General features: G+C 40.3%; 1 protein-coding gene across 1 annotated transcript in view; it reads left to right on the top strand.

The window, feature by feature from the left end:
• LOC100693268 (protocadherin-16) overlaps positions 1-25,153 on the top strand; it is a 79,412-nt gene that overhangs the window by 41,591 nt on the left and 12,668 nt on the right. Inside the window, exons 3-10 of the mRNA XM_013274360.3 lie at positions 16,997-17,185; positions 17,888-18,119; positions 18,251-18,487; positions 18,583-19,611; positions 20,457-20,644; positions 20,735-20,831; positions 21,005-21,162; positions 22,560-23,406. Coding sequence (XP_013129814.2) covers positions 16,997-17,185; positions 17,888-18,119; positions 18,251-18,487; positions 18,583-19,611; positions 20,457-20,644; positions 20,735-20,831; positions 21,005-21,162; positions 22,560-23,406 — 2,977 coding nt within the window. The remainder of the gene's footprint in view (positions 1-16,996; positions 17,186-17,887; positions 18,120-18,250; positions 18,488-18,582; positions 19,612-20,456; positions 20,645-20,734; positions 20,832-21,004; positions 21,163-22,559; positions 23,407-25,153) is intronic.

Raw genomic sequence — 25,153 nt, 5'->3', positions numbered from 1 at the left:
ACCACAAATTGAGATTAAATTAAACGCCAATGATGGCTGGAAATGGGATTTCAGCGTATTCAATGAAGCATTGACTCCAACAACTAAATGACAGAGAGTGAATGCTGCAGAACCGTAGCAAAACATATTAAAGCATGAAATAAGATGTGTTTTTTTTCTTCACTAATAACCGGGTTACTGTTTGTGGTTTATTTGAAGATCATTTGCTGGTCTGAGACTCTCTGTAATATCATACCTCAGAACATCAGAGGAGTCTTTAATTACAAAGTTCGAACAAAATTTACTTGGATCATGGGAGAACGCAAAAGACTCCTGGGAGCAGTTAGGTGCCACTTTATGTCTGATTTATATTAGCCTTCCTTTTTTTCCTATGCCATAATTCACCTATCTGCGTCAATGTCACTGTTATTGATGGAGGCTCTCACTGACACACCAGTGGCGGGTGGCTGGATAGCAGATGAAAGACGGAATAGATGGTTGCCAGGCTGAAGGTCACGAAAGGGCAGCTGGACATTTGGCTGACCTGTGACCCAGAACCTCACATGTTATTCAGAACTTTCTGTCTGTTGGGATCAGATTAGGTATGCTTTGTACCCCTTTGTGTGTAAATCACACACACATGACTCTCACAAAAACCATCTTGTATTGTCTGTATAGGTGGGCTGGGACACTTGAGACCTCTCAATACTGAAATCTTGTGAAACTTATCCAGTCTTGTCATCAACATGTGCTGTTTTACGTAACACAAACAACACCAGAAACACAAAAAACAGAGAACCCTTTTAGAAGCTTTGTGAAGTGTTACCGCCTCAAAAAACACAGATAAATTGTGGTTTCAGTTCTTATTAATTCACAGAGAATGTAGCCTGTTTGTTGACAGGAAGGTTTTGACTTCAAGAAGCAGAAAAACAACTTCATTGATTTATTTGTTTATTCAGTCAGTCGTGTTTTTCATGTGTTTTCATTTTAGGTCAACAAAGGTTTTTCAGTATCATTGTCCTATCTTTAGTTGCACAGTTTTTCTTGAATTGAAAACAGCTCATTCGTTTAGTAGACACAGAGTTTAGCAAAGCATAATCAAAAATGTATGTTAGGTGAAGTCCCTGCATATGGTCAAAAAAAGAATTTTCTGATGTAATCATACTCTATGTGCAGTACTTTGCAGTTTTTAGTTATCTATGTACATACGGTGCAACTGCCTGATGACTAAAGCGTGCACCGCATTACTGCAACGGTCGTGTTTCGGTTCATGAAAGCTAAACGGGCCAGTCCGCCTCTCCAGTATTTCATATCTGTACCTCCACTGCCACCATCAATAACGGAAAAATAACATTTTGCTGAAATAATGTCATCACATTACGTTATGTGCCAAATTGTTCCACACTTTTTAAATGTAAACACAAACAGACAAATACCAAGTTCAAAACAGTTCTCTTGTAAACAATCCCTGCACGTGCGTTTCTCACACTGTACATGGAGAGTACGTTGTTTATTTTATTGTGTCTTGCTGAAAAATGGCAGATGGTGGTATTATACTAAACACAAAGTGAGCCGACGCTGATGGGAATGTTTTTAGTTTCTAAGGCATTTGGTCGTGAATCAAAGCTTTGAAAAAAGGAATTACGAAACGATGACGCTAGAGGAAAACAAAAAGAAATCAAAGGATCACCAAAGTTGCTGTGATTTATCCTTTGGGGAACGTGAATGTCTGAAGTAAATTTCATTGCAGTATTTCCAGTCCTTGTTGAAATATTTCTCCCAAAACCACAAATGTGAGCATGAAATATGATGAAGTCATTAGGATTCATCACTGGGGAACCAAAAATGTCTGCACCAAACTTTGTGGCCATCCATTAGTGGTTGAAATATTTTATAATATGTGAAAACTTTGACCTGTTTGTGGCACTGGAAGTATCAGGTGATTGGGATTCATCCGCATGGCGCTAGAAAAGACTGACACTAGAGCAAAAGACAGAGAATCACAAAATTCAGTGCGAGTCATCCTCTGGGACTCCCACTGGGTGAACGGGAACATCTGAATCGAATTTAAGTTCAGCCTATCTAGTAGATTTAGAGATGTGTGGTTTAGGTCACGGTGATGGACTGAGACATAAGTATTGCTACTCACATGGCTAAAAATAGGAAATGCTGCATGTTACAAAAAGGGAAAAAAAAATATATAGTGTCTCTGAATAACCCGCCCCATAGGTGTGCTCAGGAGAAGAAGCACGTTTCGCCCATCAGGGCCTAAGTTTGTGGCATCTCTCTCTTGAAGTGCTGTAAGATGTGAGGCATTTTTACCCGGACAAGGCGATAAGACCCAGTGACCACAATAACACACACATTTTTATGTTTTGACTTTGGATCTGTGAGAGTAAACTTTAGAGGCCAAATATGAGATCAGTTTTGGAGAGAAAGAAAAGGAAGTAAAAACTATTTCACAGAGCCTGAAAGTGGAAACAGGTCACATTGATCGCATTTATAAAATATGGAGAATCTCTTTTTTCTTTGGCAAGGTTAACTATTAATGATTCTTCTGACTTTTACTATGAATGCAACTATTTGCGATGCTCACAGGGTAAAACAAAGACTCAGCAGCTGCATATCTTTAGGTCTGTAGCAGTGCTTTTTTTTCTGCCATGAAGAAATAAGGTTTTAATTAAAAAACAATTATTTGAACACAAGATAAAATGTGTGTTTCAGCAATTTTGGTGTGTGGATCCTTTTATATTGTTATGCTCGTGCAATTCTAAAATCAAACAATAGATAGAAATGTAGATTTGAACCTACGTTCTGATGTTACTGATAGAGTAAAATGTCATTCCTGAACCACTTTCCACCAACTTCACTCAGAGGACATTCTCTCAAACAGCTGTGTAAGTAATTAATATTGAAGCACATATACAGACACTTGATGATAACAACCCCATCCTATGCACGTCTCATTACCAAGCGAAAAGCATGAAATGTAATCACTGAACTGATTTAGGCTTGCCTGGAAGTGCTCTTGAGTAGTGTGTGAGGTGAATTCGAGGTGTGTTTGAGTATACTTTGGGGATCATCAGGGGAAGTCAAGGCCAAAACTTGGCTTTTGGGTAACCCAAACAGGTTTTTATCTTTCAAATAGATGAAATATGTCGGATCCAGACTTGTGTGTGTTCCTTTTAAGAGCTTGCGTGAGTGTAATCTTGTGGAGGGCATGTTTACTGTGGAAGTCTCTTTTGCTCTGAGAAACAACTGAAGTGCTCACTGACTACCTTATGTATACTCGGAGGGGATTGTTTGAAATGAATCACATGAAGAAGGGGAGTAGACATGTATACAAGATAAAATATAATTATCCTATCACCTAAATATTTTGCTGAGAACTAAATAAATATGCAAGCGAGGAAATGAAACCCACCTATGGCTTTGGAGGCTCAAAAGAGTTTATGTGAAAAGAACTCCTCATGAATCAGAGTGAATGCATCAGATGGTAAACTTGCAAATATTGCATTAAACATATATTGAACATGCCAACAGTAAAGGTGCTCTAATGTAACGCAATGTATTCTGGTTTTAGGAGATAACATAGTTTTATGTGCATGTGGAAAAACGGGAAATTTCATTATCACATTTTCCAGCAAGTTTAACGTCAGGATAAAAGGTGTAACGATGACATGTCGCCAGTATCTCTATCCATCTGTATTTGACAGAGCCAGAGTTTTATGCGAGGAACAGCTGTTGTTTGTACTTGGCAGGAAACTGTTTGGAAAGATACGGTACATAATGCGTATGTGTTTGTGTGCACTCATCTGGTTATCGGTACATGATTCTCTGTCCACTCCGGATGAATCTGTGTTGACTCGCAATTATGCGACTCAGTGAAACAAAAGAAAGAGATCTAAACGATGGCGCAGCTCTTTTGACCATCTGCATTGCTGGAGTGTTGTCATTTTTGTGTGTTTCCGAACCAAAGATGACTTGCTTCATTGCAGGGCTTACAGTTACACAGAATTTACTGGAGAAACAGCTCGCACGCCAGAGCCCAGCCTGAGCAGTCTTTGTTTGTTTGCAGTGTTTATCAGTCAGTGACAGCGTGTGTTTATATGCATGGTTCCAGTAGGCCTTCATGACCCCAATGCCCTGGCTCACCCCGTCGCCACATCCCCACCTCCTTTTTCTTGCATTCGAGAGCACAACATTAGAGAGCAATCCAGTTCTCCTTCCTCTGGACTGATTATGTCACTACAGCATGAGAGTAGCACTGCGAAGCAGCGGCTCCAGGGGTCGTGCTTGTCGGAGCTGGGTTTTAATCTCTACTTTTAATCAACAGGCTTACACTAACATACTCAAATGTTTACGAGCATGATTGAAGTCATCACATTATCAGAAAACTCATTAGGACAAGCAAGAGTGTCTCTGGAAAACTGGCCAAAAAAACGTGTGGGGTAAGTTACACGTTATACGCCTAAAGTACAAATGAATGGCCGATTACTTGGTTGTTTTACGTGGGAGGCAGCCACATTAATTAAAACTCAGTCACATAATATGTTCGACAACTGGGATCCATGCAGCTTAAAAGGATGCTGAAAATGTCACGTATGCTGTGTAAGAATGGTCTGCTGAAAACATGCACCGTATTGATTAATTAAGCCCAGGCTGACTTATTTGTAAGTCAAACATTTTTATGATTTTTTTTAAACAAAATCAATCAGACATTCGGCACAGTTACACTGAAGCTTTGAGTCTCTTAAGACAGCGGGTGACTGACAGAGAAGTTAAGTAAACATTAAGTGAAATGCTGGTGCATGAGAGCATAATTGAGTTAAATTAGTTGCAGGAGAGTCGGTCAGCTTCATCATTATGTGTAACTGCCCCTGCCTGGACGGCTGAGTAATGACATCAACTGTCATGAAGTGGAGCCAGTGCTTAACACGTTTAGAAAAAATGAAAGCTCCATGCTTCTCATCTGTTAATATTGTACTCTCTATTAAGCCATTTCCTGTACCAATTTTTTTTAAGACAACAGCCCCTTTGTGTAGTACTGCCACCAAAGTAACAAGAGGATATAAAGTTTGTTGATCCTTAAAAAACATTTCTCTAAAATAAGTGACAATTTCGAAAACTGTATATAAAAAATCATTTGCGCTTGTTTTACTACAAATATAGTATTTTCCTGTAAAAGTAGGTACGGGCTTTTCTAGCCATCAGCACGTTCAGAGAGGCGGCGTTAACATCTCGCAGCCTTGAGTTTATTTGTAAAACTGGACAGGTCTAGACTCTTAACATAATCAGATACGCACAGTAACATAGTGCTCAAGCTCTGCCTTCTAAACTGTCTGTTTGAGTTACTGTTTTCAGGTAGAAATTGCAGTGGCAGTAGACTGTCAATAAACATCTTTCAAATTTCATGACTTTGGAAACCTTTACTCAAAATTCAACCACCTAAAAATGCCGGTGTTTTTTGGAAGCTCACTCCTCTGCTGCTATGCGTCTCCCATTTCCTGCCTTCTGTAAGATGAAAGCGGTTGAGAAATGAAGTTTTGGTTTTTCATTAGAGCCCTACTGGTGCTGCAGAGCACTAAAAGACTTGAGTCCATGCCACACCGCAGGTATGGCTCCCTCTGCTGCGCTAAGAAACTCGACCAATCAATCCCAGTCTTACTCTGATTGCAGACTTAAGCACTGCCTCAGGGACAATACTGTAAAAACATACAAAGTGTATGTGCATATTTTTGGCTACATGTCTTTATCAGTGTCCATATGTGCCACATAGTCAGCATCTGCATGTCATTCTTTGTTCTTCAAGCAAATTCAAATCCCACTTTAAAGATTATTAAAGTAGAACAGAAGGATCTGTTGTATGATCAGCCAGTGCACAGGAACAGTTTGAATCTGATCTGTCCAGTGTGTTATCCATTATTTGTGATTCATTCATGTTCTGATTTACGTTAAACACTGATGGTTAAAATTAGTTTGCGGTTTCATGGTTCTTCCTCTGAGTGTCTCTACTGGCAAATTCAAAACCACGTCAAAGATAAAGAGATCATCGCCTATAAGATTCCGGTCTTTGCAGGTTCTGGTCTTTGTTGGCATTTGTATTTACAAATTTTCTGACAGCTTGATCAGAGGAATGTAGCAGCCTGTGCTGTAGACCTGGCTCACACATAGAGTAGAGCACAGACTCTAGCACTGAATAATTTTTATCTACCTCATCAAATAAGCTCGTGGATCTCTGGTAACCAGGTCCAATTTGGCTCCGCCACCGCATCTGTGCTCTGTTTGTGCATGCCATGCTCTGTGGGCATTCTCCCACCCACTGCAGGCAGCTGTAGTACTCGCCTAGCCCACATCAGTACTCCTGCACCCCCGTGCTGTGCATGGTTCATATTAGTTCCCCTCCCACCTACTCAGGCCCTGCAATCCGCCGCCTGGTCTGCCTCAGCAGACCAGAGCTCAGCACTGCTATTGGATGACTATGGAAGGGATGACTGTCTGAAACAGAGCCAAGCGAGAGCCTGACAGGGTTCACTGTGGGTGTTTGATGTAAGGTCACCTCCCCTTGTCTTGTGAGAGTGAATCTGCTCAGCAAGCTTCCAGAATCAGTTCCAAACTGGACCTTGAGAAGGTCTTGGTCGTTTAACTGGCTTGCTAGGGGAATTTTTTGTGGGGTTACACAGTTCAGTGAAAATGCATCCACCACACTATACAGTCTGCTTTGGAGCTAGAGCTGGCTGTCTACAGAAGGTTGGAGGTTTGAGGTGCCTGTCACAGTATCATTGTGTAAGAACCCCGAGGGGCCACTGGTGCATTCACTGGAGTGTGAGTGTGTGTGGGAATATTAGAAAAGTTGCTTAGGCATATAATAAAGCACTTTATCAAAGTGTGTGTGTGTGATGGTTGAATGAGGTTTTGCAGTAAAAAGTGCTATATAATTACCAATCCATTTACATATATGTTACTGCTGAATAAGTCAAATTTTGATTCATTTAAGAATTTTATTTTTGCATTTAGTCGATCAAAAGATAATAAGAGCTTCTTTTGGCTACTCCCTTATCCATAAGGGATTGCCACAATGGTGGCATATATTTGGCACAGATTTTGGATAGTCCTCATTATACAATGTGTTAACCACTACTCTATAGAGCCAATTCATTTATTTTTAAATCCACAATATCTCCAAAGCAGCTTGTGGCAAACAATTTCACAGCCACTGAAATGAAACTAAGTAGAAGACAAGCTCCTCCAGTTAACTTGTCAACATAGTGATTTAAAAGGCGACTAACCAGTTATCAGCATTCACACAAAAAACAACAAAAAAAAAGGCAGGTTTGTTTCTCACATTTGACCTTTGGAAAAATAAACAAGTTAATGTCTTGAGCAGGAGCCCCTCAGATGGAGCCTCTGTCATTTCAGGTGGCCAGGGGTTAATGCCGCACCAGCAGCATGCTTACCCATCCAGCAAAGTTTTTGTCACATTTATTTTTCTTGCCAGTGTAAAGCCTCCTCCGAGAGCTGTCTGTGTTATCATGTGGAATAAGTTTGCAAGCTGTGGCAAAAGCTGCACAAAATTCAAAGTTCCTCCCAATTTCTAAGCCTAAATCAAGGCCAGCAGCAAGTTTGGCACGTAGACCCTTCCCACTAATTTGCGCAAACCTTTTCACACATTGCTTTTCAAATTTTAATGAAAACAATTCCTTTTCACTGAGAGTGGACTTTATTCAGAATATAATTTGAAAAAGAACTACAAATCAAATTTCTCAGTTGAACTTTTGGGGTCAAGGCTCTCACTGGATAGGTTAGTACACACAGGAGTAGCTTTAAAAAACACTTTAAAACAGTTTTCAAAGTAATGGAGTCACATTTCTTCTTGACAACCTTGGATATGCTTGTAGACAAAGTAGAACTGTGCAGAAAGTTTTTACAGGGCAGCTGTCGGTGTGTACCTAGCATACTTCCTCAGACTTTTTTGTCATCATTATTGTGTTGAGTTTCTAGCGTATTAACTCGCACACATGATTTAAAAGCTGAAAAATAGTATTGCATGTCTGTTCTTAAATAGCCCTCCCTTTCCATTCATTTCTATTAGCTGTACCTTTTTTCTTCAGCAGCATAATACCTCTCCTCTCTGTTCATTTTGCCTTTTTTGGAACCTGTCTCTCCTTAAATGGTTAGACGCTTAATGACTTCCAGATGCGAGGTCCAGATGAAAGACAGACGCTTCAGTTTTAAAGGAAAGGCTAATGAAAAAAAATGTAGGCCACCTAACAACTGAACTTTTTTCACAACTGCTAAATTGCAAAGTACAAAGAGTGCCTGAATATAAAATATGGGTATTGCAAGTTTTTTTTTGTTTGTTATTTATTTAGACTCTACATTGCTTATGTTGTTTGATTCCTTCTTTATAAATAAAAAAGGAAAAATGACCCATTGTAAGGGTACTTGTTTATTTGAGTTTCATTTGGGCAAATTTATGATAATGTATCCTAAGCTTTGACCTGATTACTAGGAGTTATGTTTTGAAACTCTGTGGAGTCTTGTGGGGTAAGTTTTTAGAATTATAATACCACATAAAAGATTTATTTTTTAAACATTACTGGTCAGCAGTCGTGCTTTCTTCCAGAGCAATCACAGTACCTGTTCTCTTTTTTTCTTATACTAAGTAATCTAAAAGTCTATAGTTTGTAGGTACAAAGTGCTATGCTGTGATATTTACTTGCCTTTATGCTGCCATACAGATTCATCACTCCATGAGACCTAATCATACTGATTTTCAGTTCAGGTGTTGTGTAATTTGGGATAGCTCAACCTTTTCTCCATTTTCCCTCCTTAAGCATGTGTGACAGCCACCCTTCCATCCAGACCATTTCTGATGAGCCTTCAGCCAACATTAGATGCTCCTTTGTTAGGCAAATGTGTTAACCACTACACTATGGAATCATTTTATTTAAAAAAAAAATCCACAGTATCTCCAAGGCAGCTAGTGGCAGGCAGTTTTTCAGACACTGAAGTGATTAAACTGAGCAGTAGACAAGGTCCTCCGTCCTTCAACTGAAGTGTCAGATGCATGTCTCAGTTTCTGTCTTTGCTGGATCTTTTTTCCTGTTTCAGATACTATTTATCTGCTCTAGATATTTTTTTTAGGCCTGCCACTTCTTCTTTTGTTCTCCACTTGTCCAGGAGACACTCGGGTAATAGCTCTTTGTGAATCACCATGGTGAAAAAATAAAATTTTATGCCTGTCAAACTGTGTTATCCTTGGCATTTTTCATAGATTCAGCTAAAGAATCTGGAGCAAACTATGTGTTTTTGTAAACGATTGCTAGCCATAAAGTGCCTAAAGATGCAATTTAAAATTGGTTCTTTGCTATGTTGTCATTATGTATAGACACAGCAGTGATTCACCCCTTAAGTTAGGTGCCTTTTCTGTACTTGTAAGTGTCTTGACAAACAAACATTCCTCTGAAAACACTCAGGTACATTGAATGGACTAAAAAATGAGTGAAAAAGCAGCCAATGCCCAAAGAGATCTTTGAAAGACCCTCAAAAAGCCTGGAGAACTATCACTTAAGGAGGTAAAATATAAAGAAATGAGGCTTGCTCAAGAAAGAGAACTATGATTAGAAGATACATTGCCAGTAACAAAATTTGTTTGGGGAATGTGGATGCTCCCAACTCATCTCTGGAAAATTACAATTATATGGGATTTTTGGAGACGTGACTTCTACCTGCTTTACGGACAGAACTTGTGTTATGATGTCTCAACTTACCTGCTTTAAGTACTGTAGTATTATACTGAGTGATGTAGGAAAGACTCAGAAACTTTACTTTTCCCTTGTCTGCAGTCTAGCTCTAAGTGTCATTATATCCCTCCCCTTTGTTCCTTTGCCAGCTATGTGCTCCATGCAATATAGTAACCTGCTGCCCTGAACCTAGCTCCTTCACATTTATCCCTCTCTGTGCTTTACTCAGACAGGGATAAAAAGCAGCACTTCATGGAACCACTGTTGATTGGGAAATCAGTTCTTCTGTTTTTTCTTTCTCTTTTCTAAGAGAGTATAAAAGTAGGCCCAGTTAGAGCCATAATCTGGCAAAATACTGCTTCACTGCTGCAAACCAATTAAACACAAATTTCTCAGTTTTTTTGCAGTAACCTCAAAGCTTACCTGTCATGTTTACATTTAAGCATGCGTAAAGGAAATATGTTAATCATGATCTGCAACTCTCGTCTGCTCGTATATTCCCCCTTCAAAGGCAGTTGGAACCTATTACCTTTGTGAAAGGATAGTTCTTGATTATATGACTTGGCAACTGGCAAATAGCATGATATTTTTTGGGGGGGAGAAATTGGTGTGATTAAGATGGTTACTGACTTTGACAGTTATACTGTGTATTACTGGGATACCCAGTATAGCAGATGTTCTTTATGTGCATCTGGACAGAGACAGCATATCTGGATATAGTTCATGTTTAAGTCATGCAGTAATGCTGAATGTTATGTGAATTTCAAATGCTAGTAATGAATAAAAGTATATAAATCTGTTGTGCGTAATTATAAAACTATTTGATAATGTTGGTGCCAGTACATTGATGCTGAGGCATAATAATAATTAGGAGTATATGTAAAACATTATTCCCAAGGAGTTGTATCTAAAGTCCTTCCTACTACAATGCAATTTGTGCGGCTGTCAAAGGAATCTACTTCCAGCCCATTTTTTTCTTTACTTTTTACAGCAAAAGCAGTGAGGTTTAAACATGTGGTTCTGGGTATTAATCCTTCAGCTCCACTTACAGACTTTTGTCTTACACTTTCTTCAAGTCACTATTTAGCTTTTTTCCTACATCAGCACTGGTGTCTTGGAGGCTGTTGGTGTTTCTTGGCTCATTACCCCTGCAAGGGCAGTTGGAACCAATTACTACAGTGAAAGGACAGTTTTATTTCTTTGAATTCAGTGTGGATATTAATGGTTGCCAGAGGGTGACTCTTGATATCTTTGATTACCACTTATCTTTACTGTTGAATCAGCACTAAGACAAATATTTGTACTGATGAAATATCAGTTTATGAGCTGTTATTAACTTTACACAAGTTCCAAAATGCTTAAAATACACAGGACGGCAACTCCTCTGTTAAAACAAATCATTTAACCGGTCCTGGCATTGCTGCAGCTTTACAGTATGGTACCCTGATTGCAGTGTATTAGGGACACCATGTTTTCTGCCCTGCTTTGTCATGTTCAGACCTTCTCTGTGTACATATGTGGAACACAATGGGGCAATATGGATGATACTCTGAGATACTTGATATATTTCATTGCCTTTATCACACTCACACAAAAACAGCTAGACGTCACAGGCCACAGTTTGGCAGTATTTAATGTCACCATTTTATAGACCTTACACATGTCTTAAACTATGCCGTGAAGGTTTCAGCTTTTTGTCTCATGAGTAATCACTGAAATCTTTCACATATGGTTGGTCCTAATCCAGACGGTACAGTCTGTGCTACAAATGTTTAGAGTTTTGATATATTTGTCAACAGTGAGCGGGCTTCTTCCTTCCACTGCCCGGGTGTGGTCTTTGTCTGGTTCTTTGGTGTGGTGGAGGACATGTCACAAAGTCCCTGACCTGCCCATCTGCTACTTAAGCGGCTATTGAGAGAGGCCTTTAGGAGGTCTCCACCTCGTTTTCCTCATCTCTGCTCTCTTCAGAAGTGATGCCAGGACAATAGAGGCAGAGCAGTGTGCAGGGCTTCGCACCAGCTGTGAAAGCTCAAAGCATTTCTCAGTCCAGATTTCTACAGCTCACCCACTCGTTTTACTTCTTTGAGCCTACTCTTTCCTCTTTGCCTCTGCTGTCTTTAATGAGCTCCTTGTCACTTTATCAATCTATCACATTACCCTGCTGATTGCTCCTGTGTGAGTCCTGCTATTACGAGCTTAACTTGTCATGCCTGTACAGCTGTCATTGAATATTATTTTTGAATGAAATTCACCATGTTTTGGTGAAAAATGCATGTGATTGGGTCTAATATTGTTCTAAATCTCACCGGGTTGTCAGAAACTGCGGCGTCACTGCTCTGAAAGTTCCACATCATAAATATGCCTGCTGAAATCTATGTAGTGGGTGGAGTACTAATTTCCCTTACCTTTTATAAATCTTCATCATTCACTAAACAAGGTCCCCTTTATTCTAAACCTAAGGATGAAAACTTTTTCCTGTTTAACATCCACACAATACTTCTTTAAGCCCACGCCAACTGTCTGGCCAACATATGTAAGTAAAAGCACTACTCCAGAAAGATAAAAGAAAGCTCAGTCATAAATATGAGCTTAAGAGATTTAGAAATGTCATCCAGTATTTTCTAAAACTGTTGCTGTATTTTGTTTAATTTGGGCCCTTGCTGGTTTTGCTGCATACTAATCTTTGTTTTGTATGTTTGCAAAGAGAATACAAAAAAATATTTGGAGTTTGATGTCATCGGAGTTCAGAATTAACTTGATCTTGCTGTCTTGCTCTGCAGGCATCACGAGACTGTGATGAGCAATCGCTTTATTCCCAATGTTTGTACATTTGTGTCTTTGCTTACGCATCTAAGGTACACTCACAGGACTTGTGCATGCAGAGTTTGATTGATGTGTGTGATGATTTCCCAGTTGGCAAACATTTACATGCACACTCCGTCATTTGTGGCCTGTTTGGATTGGCAGACTTGCGGTCCTGATTGGCTGGTTTTGCTGAGGAATACGTGAGATGGATTTGTTTGACTGGGCACTCTAAAATACGGGGTGCGTGAATAAAAACTACATTGCCTTCAGTTCACCCCTTGTTGGCTTCAGCAGGCCCAGCTTTGCATCATTCACTTACTCACTGGTTTTTGCACTAGTTCTTTCCACGATGTGGTTTTTATGCATGGCTGCACAATGAAGGTGGAGCAGGGAGCACTAGCTATGGACAAATAAGGTCACACATGCATATGTTTGCATTAATCTCATACATTTATGATCAAGAACTGAAAAGCCACATTCAATGATTAGAAAAGGCATTTTGGGAAATTTCACATCTAAAAATAGAAATCACCCAAATCCTGGCCTTCTGAAAAGAATATAAAGGCCAGGCTCTTTCCCAGACCGCAGTGTTAGGATATTAGACGGCCCAGAAAACAATAGAGCAGGAAAAAGCCTCAAGATCATTATTTCATTTGGACATGTTATACATAAATATACAAAATCATGTTCTCTCCTGTGAGTTCTGTTCTCTTGACTGGACAGCCAGTCAGTCAGTCAGAAAGTCTCCTCTGGAAGTCTCCTGGAATCTGATGGGAGAACCACAAAGTTCCCCAGTTATCTTTGGATTTCTCCAGCTTGTTTTACTAAGGACTCAGCCAAACGTTGCCTTTCCCCTGCTGATAAGACAGCTCCCATCATGCCTCACTCACATACATAAAGTGTAGGGAGAATACTGCTGGCTGCTGGTGATGATCTAAGCTTACTCTTGCTTTTGAACTTTTAATCCAATAAAAATAAAGTTTGTGTAATACCTATACACTCCAGAGGAGAGAGTACAAAGTCAGTGGGAAACTGAAACAGCGGCACCTGATATTCGTGATGGATACAACATAGTGGAGACTGGTATTTTTCTATGTGCATTGGGTGGAGGATTCCTATTTATATCGAGCAGATGTTAAATGACTTGTCTGGTTACCAGTTTTAAAATTTACAATATGCATATGTGGTTGCGGTTAAGCCTTAATCTGCTTTCTGGAAGTTATATATAGTACAAAAGGTTAAAATAGAATGGTAATTAAACCAAGAATGCATGAAAGGGACATAAACAAGTATGAATAATGCATGACTCCTCGCTGTGACACCAGTGCAGAAGTGTAGCATTATGCAGCGTTCCAAAAGAAAAGGCTTTTATTTATTACTTTTTTGAATCTAATTTTGTCTGATGTTTTCTGGCTTATTCATCTATCTTAATCTATTTTTATTTTTAGTTTGTAATCAGTGACTTTTTTAGCGAACACCACAGATTACATGCTCAATGGTACTGGCTAATTAATGGCATGTAACATGGTACTAAAATGCCTCTAATGACCTCTAATGATAAAAACTTTAAGCCTCAAAATAATGATAATAGAAAATTAAAGAGAATTTTTAATCACCCCTGTACAGTAATAATCCACAGAAATTACTGTGTCAGGCAATAAACATGTTTATTTACTTTCTAAGAGCTGCAACTGACAGCAAATACAAGCAAAACCCAACTTTTCTAAAATGCAAAATATTATTTTCATAAAAGAAAATTAAACTTAGCTTTGCAATTTCCCCCAAAATGCAATAAGTTACAGAATCATCTCTCACTGAAACAACAATAAAGCTCTGTGACTGAAAAGAAGAACAAACTGACTGAAAATCATTAAATTTTACCTTGCCAAACCAAAGCAGGTGCAATAGATTTATATAACAAACAAATGTCAGTTACTTAAATAATTTTCCACTCTGTCTATAAGTTCACAAGATAACAGGACATCAAGCTTTTCCTCTTTGTCACTCCTCACTGTTTTGATCCTTTGACTGCTCATACCGAGGCTACCTTTGTTAGCTTCTTTAAAACTTCTGTTTCAGCTCAGTGAAGATGATTTAAATGTCTCATTAGGTTTGTTGTTACAAACATTTTTGTAGTGTTCCCCCTCCCACCTTGTACACCTTGCACGTGTTGGGCATACTGTACATGGAATGGACTAGCTCATAATCAGTCATGCTTGAAGCCAGGGTGGACTGGTAAACTGGCTTACAGGATATATTATCACACTTTTGGGCATATGGGCCACAGCAGCACACTGGCTCATTTTCATTACTGACATTGGGATTGCCCAATCAAATCTCTTAACGTGACCGGCTCCTCCCCTACCGCTGCTGTGCACTCATGCAACAAACAACTGTAAAAACTGTAAAATACTGTAAGTAAGGGTTTCAATTACCCAGTTTATTGTGCCACACTTATTTTTTACGATTTACTCATTACTCTGGTTTGTAGAAATTAGCCAGTTCGGTACTTGTCTGGTCGATCTCTAGGCTTAATTATTCATTTCTATAGATCTTCTGCAGGTTCATGAATCATGCTTATATGTAGTGATGTGCTCACTGTTATTTTATTTATCGATTTATGTTTGTATACGGCCTTCTGCATCATTTAACCTGCACAGCAGTGAAATTGTAATCTACAGTATGTTTCCAATGATAGAGTTAACTCAAGGAACAGGTTGTTTTCATGGTTTAAAAAAGTATTTCGGTAGCACACACTGTACAACTGCACTTTACTCAAGCTGGTATTTTTTTTAACTCAAAAAACAGCCTCATTTCATTGTGAACTGCTGCTTAGCCTGAATAGACTAAAAAAGCTCCTGTTGCCACCTTACCGAAAGCCTTTTTTCTTGTCTTTTCTTTCTTTTTCATACACTGTATGTAGGTGTACTTTAAAAAAAAAGTTTTTATAGAAGGTTTTTCTCAAAATGGGAAAAAAATCATAGCTTCTACAATCAGTAAAGGTTGTTGAAGGTTCAGTCACAAGAGAGGAAATGTGTTCTCACAGATCTGCTGGGAAACGCTTGTTGCATATCTGCTATCTTTTTCTTTAACAGCATTCAGGTATTCACACCAAGGTGCTCCTTCAGTTTCCCCCCAGCTGACTCTCATCACACAAATATGAGTAAACCAAACACATAAATCTTTGGGGTTGTTATAAATAACTTGCCCCCCTTGCTAAATGATAAAAAGTAAGCAACAGCCTTTGCACGTTAAAAGAGTAGCTTTTCTCGTATTGCTCTTGGTTTCCCCTTTCCTCGTGTGGTTTATTATTCTTCTTCTCTTTGGCTTGCATCTCTGCCAGCCTTACAACTCTCTCACTCCAACACCCCACTCACCCTCTGTTAGGAGTTACAGTCAAGAGGGCTCTCTGCTGAGTCCCCCGTCTGCCATCTGCTCAGGAAAGAGATGAAGGCTAAATTATTGCAGACAAACCTTCATCACCTCAAGTGAATGATTTCCATCCATTCACAGCCATACAAGTAACATCTTTTTTAAAAGTCAGGATTTGATAATAACCATGGCTTGCCTTATTTTTCTTGGCAATATTTGTGATGAGTGCTCCATCTTTCACAGATGAGGTTCCCTGCTGCTACACGTTGGAGCACCAGACCATGATACGAGCTCAATTTTATTCCAATTAGTGTTTTGCTACAAGGATTCATTTATAAAACATGGAAGGAGGAAGAATTCTAATCAACTTGTGAGGTTTAACCCTACTCTAATCTGAGATCTAGCACCAACACTTGCAAACAATTAAGCTGCTCATACCCAGGGGTTGATCTGATTGGTGTGTTTGCCTTGTGCTGTCTTGGGAGATCCAACAGTAATTGAGCTGGCTTCTTGGCTGATGGCTTGGGAGCTGCTTTTATAGCTCCAGTGGTTCTATCCTTCTCTAAATGTGCAGCATTATTAAAACCAGACTGCAAGCAGGACATCACATCAGGTTATAATGCGTTGCACTAAAGTATAATGTGTGGTATCCCACCATTGCCCAGTCGCTCTTGTCACTGTCCTTTGCAGACACACACTGCTCTAGAAGCAGGCAGTTTTCCCCACTGGCAGGCCTCCCAGAGCCTGTAGAAGTCATCCTCCTTCCTGCCACCCCCCCTTCATTCCCTCAGAGCTCTTTCTGCCAGAGGGCCTGTTTGGCTCATGTTCTGGCTCAGATAAACAACAAAGAACGGATCCAAAGATGCTTTCAAAGGCACCTGGTATGGTGCTCCTGTTTCAGTTTGTGGATAGCCCTGACTACAACTACAACTAATAGAAATTAGTTTTGATCTAATGAGGATTTAGAGTAATGTAATTGAATATGGAAACTGCTGAGTTTATCCAGTGATATATTCCCCTTCCAACTTAATAAATTTTCATTGTAATGTGCAATGTTGGACTGTTTAACCCATAGCATGTTTTCCTCTCTGTAGGTGACTGCGGCAGATGCAGACAGTGGCTCCTTTGGCTTGATTACCTATTCTCTTGGCTCTGGCATTAACAGCGCTGTTCCCTCTCAATTCACCATTGGCAAGGAGACTGGCCAGATCTGCACTACTGCTGCACTAGACAGAGATCAAGGGCCGGCCAGCTTCGACTTTACTGTTACTGCAGTAGATGGGGTAAGCCACCGCCCTTTGAAATCATGAATCCACAGAGCTGCAGTATAATCCCATAAACACAGCAGCCATGCTTTTCTTATAGACAGGAGAGCAGAGATGTGGCCAACTGTGCAGGGAAAAAACTGAGTTTTTGAGTTGTCCAAAAAAAAAAAAAAGTTTGAATAGTTCTCCTTGGTAGGTAGACTTAAGTTAGTACAGCATCCTGTCCACTGACTGCCAAAAAATACTTAAAGAAGAAAAAGTTAAAAATGAAAGAAAATTACTGCGGGCATGTTAAAGCAATCAGAAGGAAAATACCTCAACTGTCAGGCAGTAATATTTTAACAAGTTGGACTGCCGCCTTCCTCGTTTTTGCCACCTGGTCCAAATGAAAAGCCTGCACTGTATTTCTGCAAATGAAAAGGCTATGAAACAGACTTGGGTTGCAGCAAGCCCTCTCACCCTCCACGGGTCATGACATATTGCTCTTTCCCAAGGGAAACTATCAATCTGTGTCCCTACGCGGACCTCCTGGGACTATATTTTAGAGGCTACGCCATACATCGAAATCTTAACTGGGTTTACTGCTGGTTTTTACTTCCACCATTAATGTGGTCTATGTGCGCTGTTAATGTGGCCTAAATCCTGCTTTCAGGTATGTTTTTACTGTTCATGATTTAATATGTGAAGGTATAACAAAAGAGCTTTTTGTTTCCTCTGCAGGGTGGACTGAGCTCAGTAGCCTATGTCAGGGTAGATCTGGTGGACATTAATGATAACAGACCCGCTTTCTACCCTCTCAGTTATGCTGTTAGTTTGAGCACACAGAGTGCCCCTGGGACATCTGTTGTCAGAGTGACAGCCTATGACCCAGACTCAGGCAAAAATGGGCGAATTACATACAAAACAGTGCCTGGAGGGGCTTCTCCATACTTTACTCTCAACAAAGACACAGGTCGGTGTGAATATTTTTCCCATTCCTGCTTTGGACTTTTATAATGATTTATAGAAATGATTCAAACAATTTATGATCTTGTGTGGTGTCAAAATTGCCTGTTAATGTATTGTCTTTGAATCCTTTTATAGGTGTGATCTCACTGTCTCGATCTGTCTATGGGAAGGCCAACTCTGTCATTCCAATGGTTATCTCTGCTCAGGATGGTGGTGGTCTTGTTGCCTTAGTGAATGCCAGAGTTAACATTAGTGTGGTGGCAGGTTTAGTGGCTCCGCCTGTGTTTGAAAAGACTCAGTATTACTTCACCGTGTCAGAGGATGTCCTGCGCGGGACTGTTGTGGGAATCGTCCAGGCCAGCAGTAAAACAGGTGTGGTCTACAGACACCTAAATCTGAAACTTCTTCTGTAAAAAAAAACTAAAAAAAGTTATAATTTGTAATCTTACATCTTTCTCCCTTGTCAGGCACCTCTAGAGATATTTCCTACACCATCAGCTCTGGAGACCCTGCAGGCTACTTCACAGTTGATCCTGACACCGGGGCCCTAAGGACCAGTCTTCCCCTGGATCACGAAGCCCAATCAGCTCTTGATTTGGAGGTGCAGGCCCGCAGCGGCAACCCTCCTGCCTTTGGCCAGACCCGTGTCCACATTACCATTGCCGATGTCAACGATAACCCACCTGTTTTCCTGCCCTCATCCTCAGAGTCCCTGCTGCTGCCAGAGAATACAGAAATGGGCACAGTGGTTTATCGTGTCCAAGCTGAGGACAGAGACTCAGGAGTCAATGGACAACTCACCTTTGACCTTTCTTCTTCAAATGGACTCCAGAGGATTTTTAGCGTAGAGCGCAGCAGTGGAGAGATTCGATTGGTAGGGAGCCTCTCTTATGAGAATACCCCCCGTTATGACCTCCAGGTTATCACAAAGGATAGTGGAGTACCCCAGCTAAGTGCCACCTTCACGCTCGTGGTTCATGTCCAGGCAGAGAACGACCAGGGTCCTGTGTTTGATACCCTCACATACCGCGTTGAATTAAAAGAAGGAACTCCAATAAGCACACGCTTTCTGCAAGTCAGAGCTTTGAACAGAGAAACACCAACCTCTGGCCTCTTTGGTCCCCTGGCATATCATTTACGTCCAGATGGAGATGCTGCAGGTTTTGGCATTGCTGCAGACAGCGGCTGGCTGTTTGTGAAGAGTGCCCTGGACAGGGAAGTCAAGGACATGTACCTCCTGACAGTGTTAGCCAGTACAGGCCATGGACAGCTAAAGAAGACAGGCAGTGCCACAGTGCGGATATCGGTGACTGATGAGAATGATAACTCTCCTCGGCTCACGCAGGAAAGGGTCTTCATGGCTGTGAGAGAGAACCTGCCTCCAGGAACAGGCTTTGGTCACGTGTTGGCCACGGATCGCGACAGCGGCCCCAACGGACGCCCCGCTTACCGCTTTCTGCATCCTGACCGTCACTTTCAGATTAACACCCACACAGGTTAACTGAAAATTTTATCCAATGAGATTAGTCAGAGTTAAGTGTTAAAATGTGGCTTGATTAGTTTAATTTTAATAAGCAACCATATAAATATGCATATTTATACAAAAAAAAGGTAATGAAAGCATAAAAATTTGATTTTTTTTAAAAAGAGAAATGCCTAAAGAATAGAACAGGCATGCAAAAACAGTAGTTCACCAGTGACAGAGGAGATAACATAAGAAAAGAAAGGAAGCTGATATTATTTGTTTAATTGATCTCCAAGGCTTTGCAGAGGATCAGCCTTTGAACATATTGGCACATGCTTGACCTGGAAAATTTAAATTGATCAGCTTAATTATGTCTATTTTATGTGTCTGTAAAATTGTGTTTAAGTCAAACCAAGCTCAAATAACCCAAAAAATTCATTTTTCATGAATGAAAAGCATGTGGAAAAACACAATTTAGTCAACTCAGAGAGACATCTCTAAAAGATGAGAGACTGAGGTTGCCCCTCTGCCACTGTCATAAATTAGTTAGATCACGGTGACAGCAGCACTAAGCATCCTGCTGAGTTCTAATTGGCCTGCTGAGCCTGCTAGTCCGTAGGTGGAGACTTGGGCTCTGATTTGTGATCAGCTTCTAGCAGAGTTGTGAGTCTCTAGAGCATCTGCCAACCTTTCAGAAATCTTCTGTTTGTGTGTATGAACGTGTATCCGTCTGTGTACGAACAGATCTGCAGACTGTTCATGTCTATTACTTATGTGTCACTGATCAAAGCCGCCTGGCTCTTAAGACTCATCATTATTCCAGTGGACTTGTGCCTGTGCATAAAATCCCTCTCATTTATCTACTTGTGTCCCCAGGTGAGATCAGCACAAGGATGACTCTGGACAGAGAGCAGCAGTCTAGTTACCAGCTGGTGGTGGTGGCACAAGATGGAGGTTCACCCCCTCGTAGCGCCACAGGCACCGCTTTCATCACTGTACTGGACGAAAATGACAACGACCCTGTTTTCATCCACAGTCAGTCAGGGAAAAACATCATAATTCAGGTAATGTTGAAAGAGCACAAATGTTGTTTGGCAGAAAATAAATTGCTATCATAGAGTGCTGCACTTAAAATCTGGTTGTTTAACCCTTAGGTGACGGAAGGTCAGCCTTCTGGGGTTGTACTGGGTACACTGCAAGCCAAAGACCCTGATGAAGGGGAGAATGGCACAATATTCTATTCTTTGTCAGGTACTTTATAGAGACGTTTAAAGAAATATATCTTCTTTCAGTCTTTTTTAATTTTTTCATGCATTTATGCTTTTTTTAGTATACTGTTGAAACTGGATTCAATTTAATGTTTGTGTGTTCAGGCTTCCTATGCACTTCTCATCTCAAGTTAGGGTTTGCTCTATCTCTTCTAGGTCCCAGAGCTGAGCGCTTCTCTTTGAACACAAACACTGGCGAGTTGCGTTCGTCATCCCCTCTCAGCCACTCGGAACGGGCTGAGTACACTCTGATGGTGACAGCCACCGACAGAGGACTGCCCCCTCGCAGCACCTCCTGCTCCCTCACCATTCAGGTCAGACTGTGTTTTGGAACCACTGCCAGCACAAACACCCACTCTACTCACCTATTTGATATCAAAGAATAGACTCGGGACTGTGAGGATCTGCGTCCCTGGGCCCCTCGCACTAGTTGCAGACATATCAGCCTCACTTCTGACAAGGTCCCCTCCCATGCCCTCCCCTTTTCTTCTCCTGTGAATTTTCAAAAGGGAAATTTCTATCTGAAATGGAAAAGTGGATCTGAATCAAATACTCCCAGCTGGCTCGTGATGAGGGCCAGCTGTAGACTTCTATGATCAAGGTCATACTCAATGACTTCAACACTTTTTTAATACAGTAGCCCTTTTTGCAAGGAGCAGCAAGGCTATACACTCAACATAAAACACAGCATTAAAGGTAATTCGTGTTAATATTTAATATAGAACAGAAAAAGACACAATGGAAGAACTCTGGAAGGAACGTAGATTTATAGGTTCCAGGAAAATTGAGCTCCCATATAAACAGCTCCAGTCAGCGCCAGCGCAATTTTTCCTCTTTTCCAATAACAAAAAATGGAAGTCATAATTATTAGTTAATTGGATTAAACAGTGCAGTGTTGTTCTTGCCTGGTGACGTATTTGCGTAATTTCCTTTAATCATCTTTTCTGAATGATTATTTAATTCTGTCGATGATAGGATAGGCCTATTCCAATTTATTTTTGGAACACTTCTTTTCCATCTAATGTGGAACCAATTTACAGCTTGTCAGCAAGCACAGCATATTTTTTGAGTGCCTACTTAGTGTGGGAATTGTGCTGTAGGATACACTGCTGAGTATCCAGATTGCCCAATCAGGTTACAAAACACGGTCAGTAATTTCGATTAAAATTTCACCACTAAAGCCTCTCCATGCTCATTTACCTTTCACAGCTGCTTAAATTTTCACAGTACATGCATGTATCAAAGGGAAAAAACATGTTTTATTTAAATAATGTGTCAGAAGAGAAATAATAAGGTTGTAGTCTTTGAAGACACTCGAACTGCTCGTCAAAAGAAGTGTAAAACTATATAGAGTACCGCAGTTTTCCTCAGTACTAAATGAATGCCCTTATAACACTTCCTTTTCTGATTGCAGCACTTTTATCATCTATTATATTTCTTGGCATCCAAACGAATGTCAGATTAATCTTAGCAGCCATGTTATTGAAGTCTATAAAAACCTTTTGTAAGTGGTTTCATTTATTCCCCGTGAACACATTCAGTGTGGAGAGGACAAAGTCTGTTTCCACTTTGCCTAAAATCCATAAAATATTTTCGTTCTGTATTGAAAATTGCAAACTTAAGTTGCCACTGGGCATTTGAATGAAGCATTAGATCTGCTGCCATGTTGCTGCGCCATTAAATATAAATGCAATGTGTTGCTTTACTGCAGGTTATCAGCAATAACAGACCTGCTACCAAGAAGAATTCACTCTCCATAACTTTCAACTCGGTGGAGGAGGCCAAGCCCGGGTCTGTTATTGGCTCGGTCTGTCTCCATGATAGAGGAACCTTAGAGGACGACAAGGTGACCTACACGGTGGTGGGGGGTACGGACCGAGATGGCACATTCGTTGTGGATCGTCTGACTGGGGACGTTTACTTGGCTCGTCCTCTTGACTATGAACGAGACTCGCGCTACAATCTGCAAATTGAAGTGGATGACTTCTCTGAGGCCCCTCCGAGCAGCACTCTTGTCCACCTGGACATCGACATAGAGGACAGTAATGACCACACTCCTCAGTTCCCAGAGGACCCCATCACAATCGTCATCTCTGAGAGCATGGATCCTGGCTCCTCTGTTTATACTTTCCAGGCCACAGATAAGGATGGCAGTGGAACCAACAGCAAACTGGTGTATTCAATACTACAACAGTGGCCAAATACCCCTGGTCTATTAACCCTCGACCCCTCAACTGGGGTTCTCTCCTTGGGCCAGAAGCTGGACTATGAGGTCACTCCAAACCTCATCCTGGTTGTAAAAGCAACAGATTCTGCTCCTGATGCCAGCCAGAGGCGCTGGGGTTCTGTCACGGCAAGGGTGTATGTGACCGATGAGAATGACAATCCACCAGTGTTCATATCGCCAACAGCTGTCAGTGTGATGGAGGACCAGCCAGTGGGCTTTGTAGTGCTGTATGTCATGGCCAGAGATGCAGACCAAGGGGAGAATGGTAGAGTGACCTACAGAATTCAATCAGGCAACACTGCAGGGACATTCAGTCTCAACCCTAGTACGGGTAAGTGCAGCCCAAAGCCAGGCTTTATTCTCTGTGTGCTTTATTCTGCTAAGCACAAAATAAAATTCTGAGCTAAATGCTGTTTTTCATGCATAGCTAATTTACATTCTTTAGATCAGTTTTCTTGTCACAATCCTCAACAGAAAGGGCTTTTAACACCCAAAAGTCATTGTACACATGCAAATTCATTTTGATTTCACCTTGCAATTACACAAAAACAGGAAAGGTCTTGACATACACGCTGCATTCACTACTTATTAGGGCTGTACTGTCGTATATTTGACATTAATCACTTTGTTGATGGGTGTGCAACTGAAGTTAAGGTGTAGAAAAATAAATGAACAGAACATTTTCTTGGTGCTTTTTGCTCAGTGACCAGTGATATGTCAGGATCACAGGATCACAGGGCTCCTGCCCTAAGGTGCCACTGCTGTATCTCCATTATCTTTTTCAAAAATACCCAGAAAGGGAAAGCTGATGTTTTTTTAATATCTTCATAAGTTAGCTCTGGCGATGACTGTGAACTTTGCTTTCCACCCAGTGTTTGCTGGGATAGCTACTGATCATGACTATGAGTTGTTATGATTAGTAGAATAGTCTACTTAAAAAATATTTAATTCAAGTGCAAATACAAACAGTTAGAAGATTGTAATAAGTAAGATTTCAAATCTCTTACTTTATGCTGTTTACTTGTTTTCCTCATCTTTCTGCTTCTTTTTTTTTACTCATCATTATACTAAAACTTTTGGCTTCAGTTTCTCAGGTCTCTCTTTGTATTTGCCCTGCCCTGCTAGGCTGTAGAACTAGAACTAAAACACTACTGAGTCATGGAAATCTTTTGCTGAAGATGAAATATTGTCAGTTTAACCAGACAAGCAAATCTGCATCAGGATCTCCTTCTAAATTTCACTTTGCATTGCACATGTACTCACTACTCTACACTATGAGGGGCCGTACAAGCCAAAATTCATTCTTTCACTCTCACACACATACATTCTTCTCTCACACACATATATTTTCACTCTCACATACATATATTTTCATTCTTTCACTCTCACACACATACATTCTTCTTTCACACACATATATTTTCACTCTCACACACATACATTCTTCTTTCACACACATATATTTTCACTCTCACATACATATATTTTCACTCTCACATACATATATTTTCACTCTCACATACATACATTTTCACTCTCACATACATACATTCTTCTTTCACACACATATATATTTTCACTCTCACATACATATATTTTCACTCTCACATACATATATTTTCACTCTCACATACATATATTTTCACTCTCACATACATATATTTTCACTCTCGCACACATACATTCTTCTTTCACACACATATATATTTTCACTCTCACATACATATATTTTCACTCTCACATACATATATTTTCACTCTCACATACATACATTTTCATTTATGCATTCCTACATTTTGCTCTCATTTACATGCATTCAATATGCATTTAATCTCACAAATAATATATGTATGTAAGAAGAGAATGCATACATGTCAGAAGAAAATATATGTATGTGAATGAAAGAGTATAGTGGAAACGGAAGGAGTTTAATGGAAACGGAAGGCTGGGTGTCTGTACCGCTGTGATTGGCTGAGAAGCACGCGCGGGTCACTTTCAAGTGTCTGACAGCATGGAGGGGGGAGAAGAAACTCGAGTTCTTCAGCAAGCTATCGGGGTGTTAAGAAATATTTTATCAT

The sequence above is a fragment of the Oreochromis niloticus genome, linkage group LG14 (genome assembly GCF_001858045.2).
Source record: "Oreochromis niloticus isolate F11D_XX linkage group LG14, O_niloticus_UMD_NMBU, whole genome shotgun sequence".
Classification (NCBI taxonomy): domain Eukaryota; kingdom Metazoa; phylum Chordata; class Actinopteri; order Cichliformes; family Cichlidae; genus Oreochromis; species Oreochromis niloticus.
Note: the sequence above shows the minus strand (reverse complement) of the source record. Positions and strands in the feature narration are given on the sequence as shown.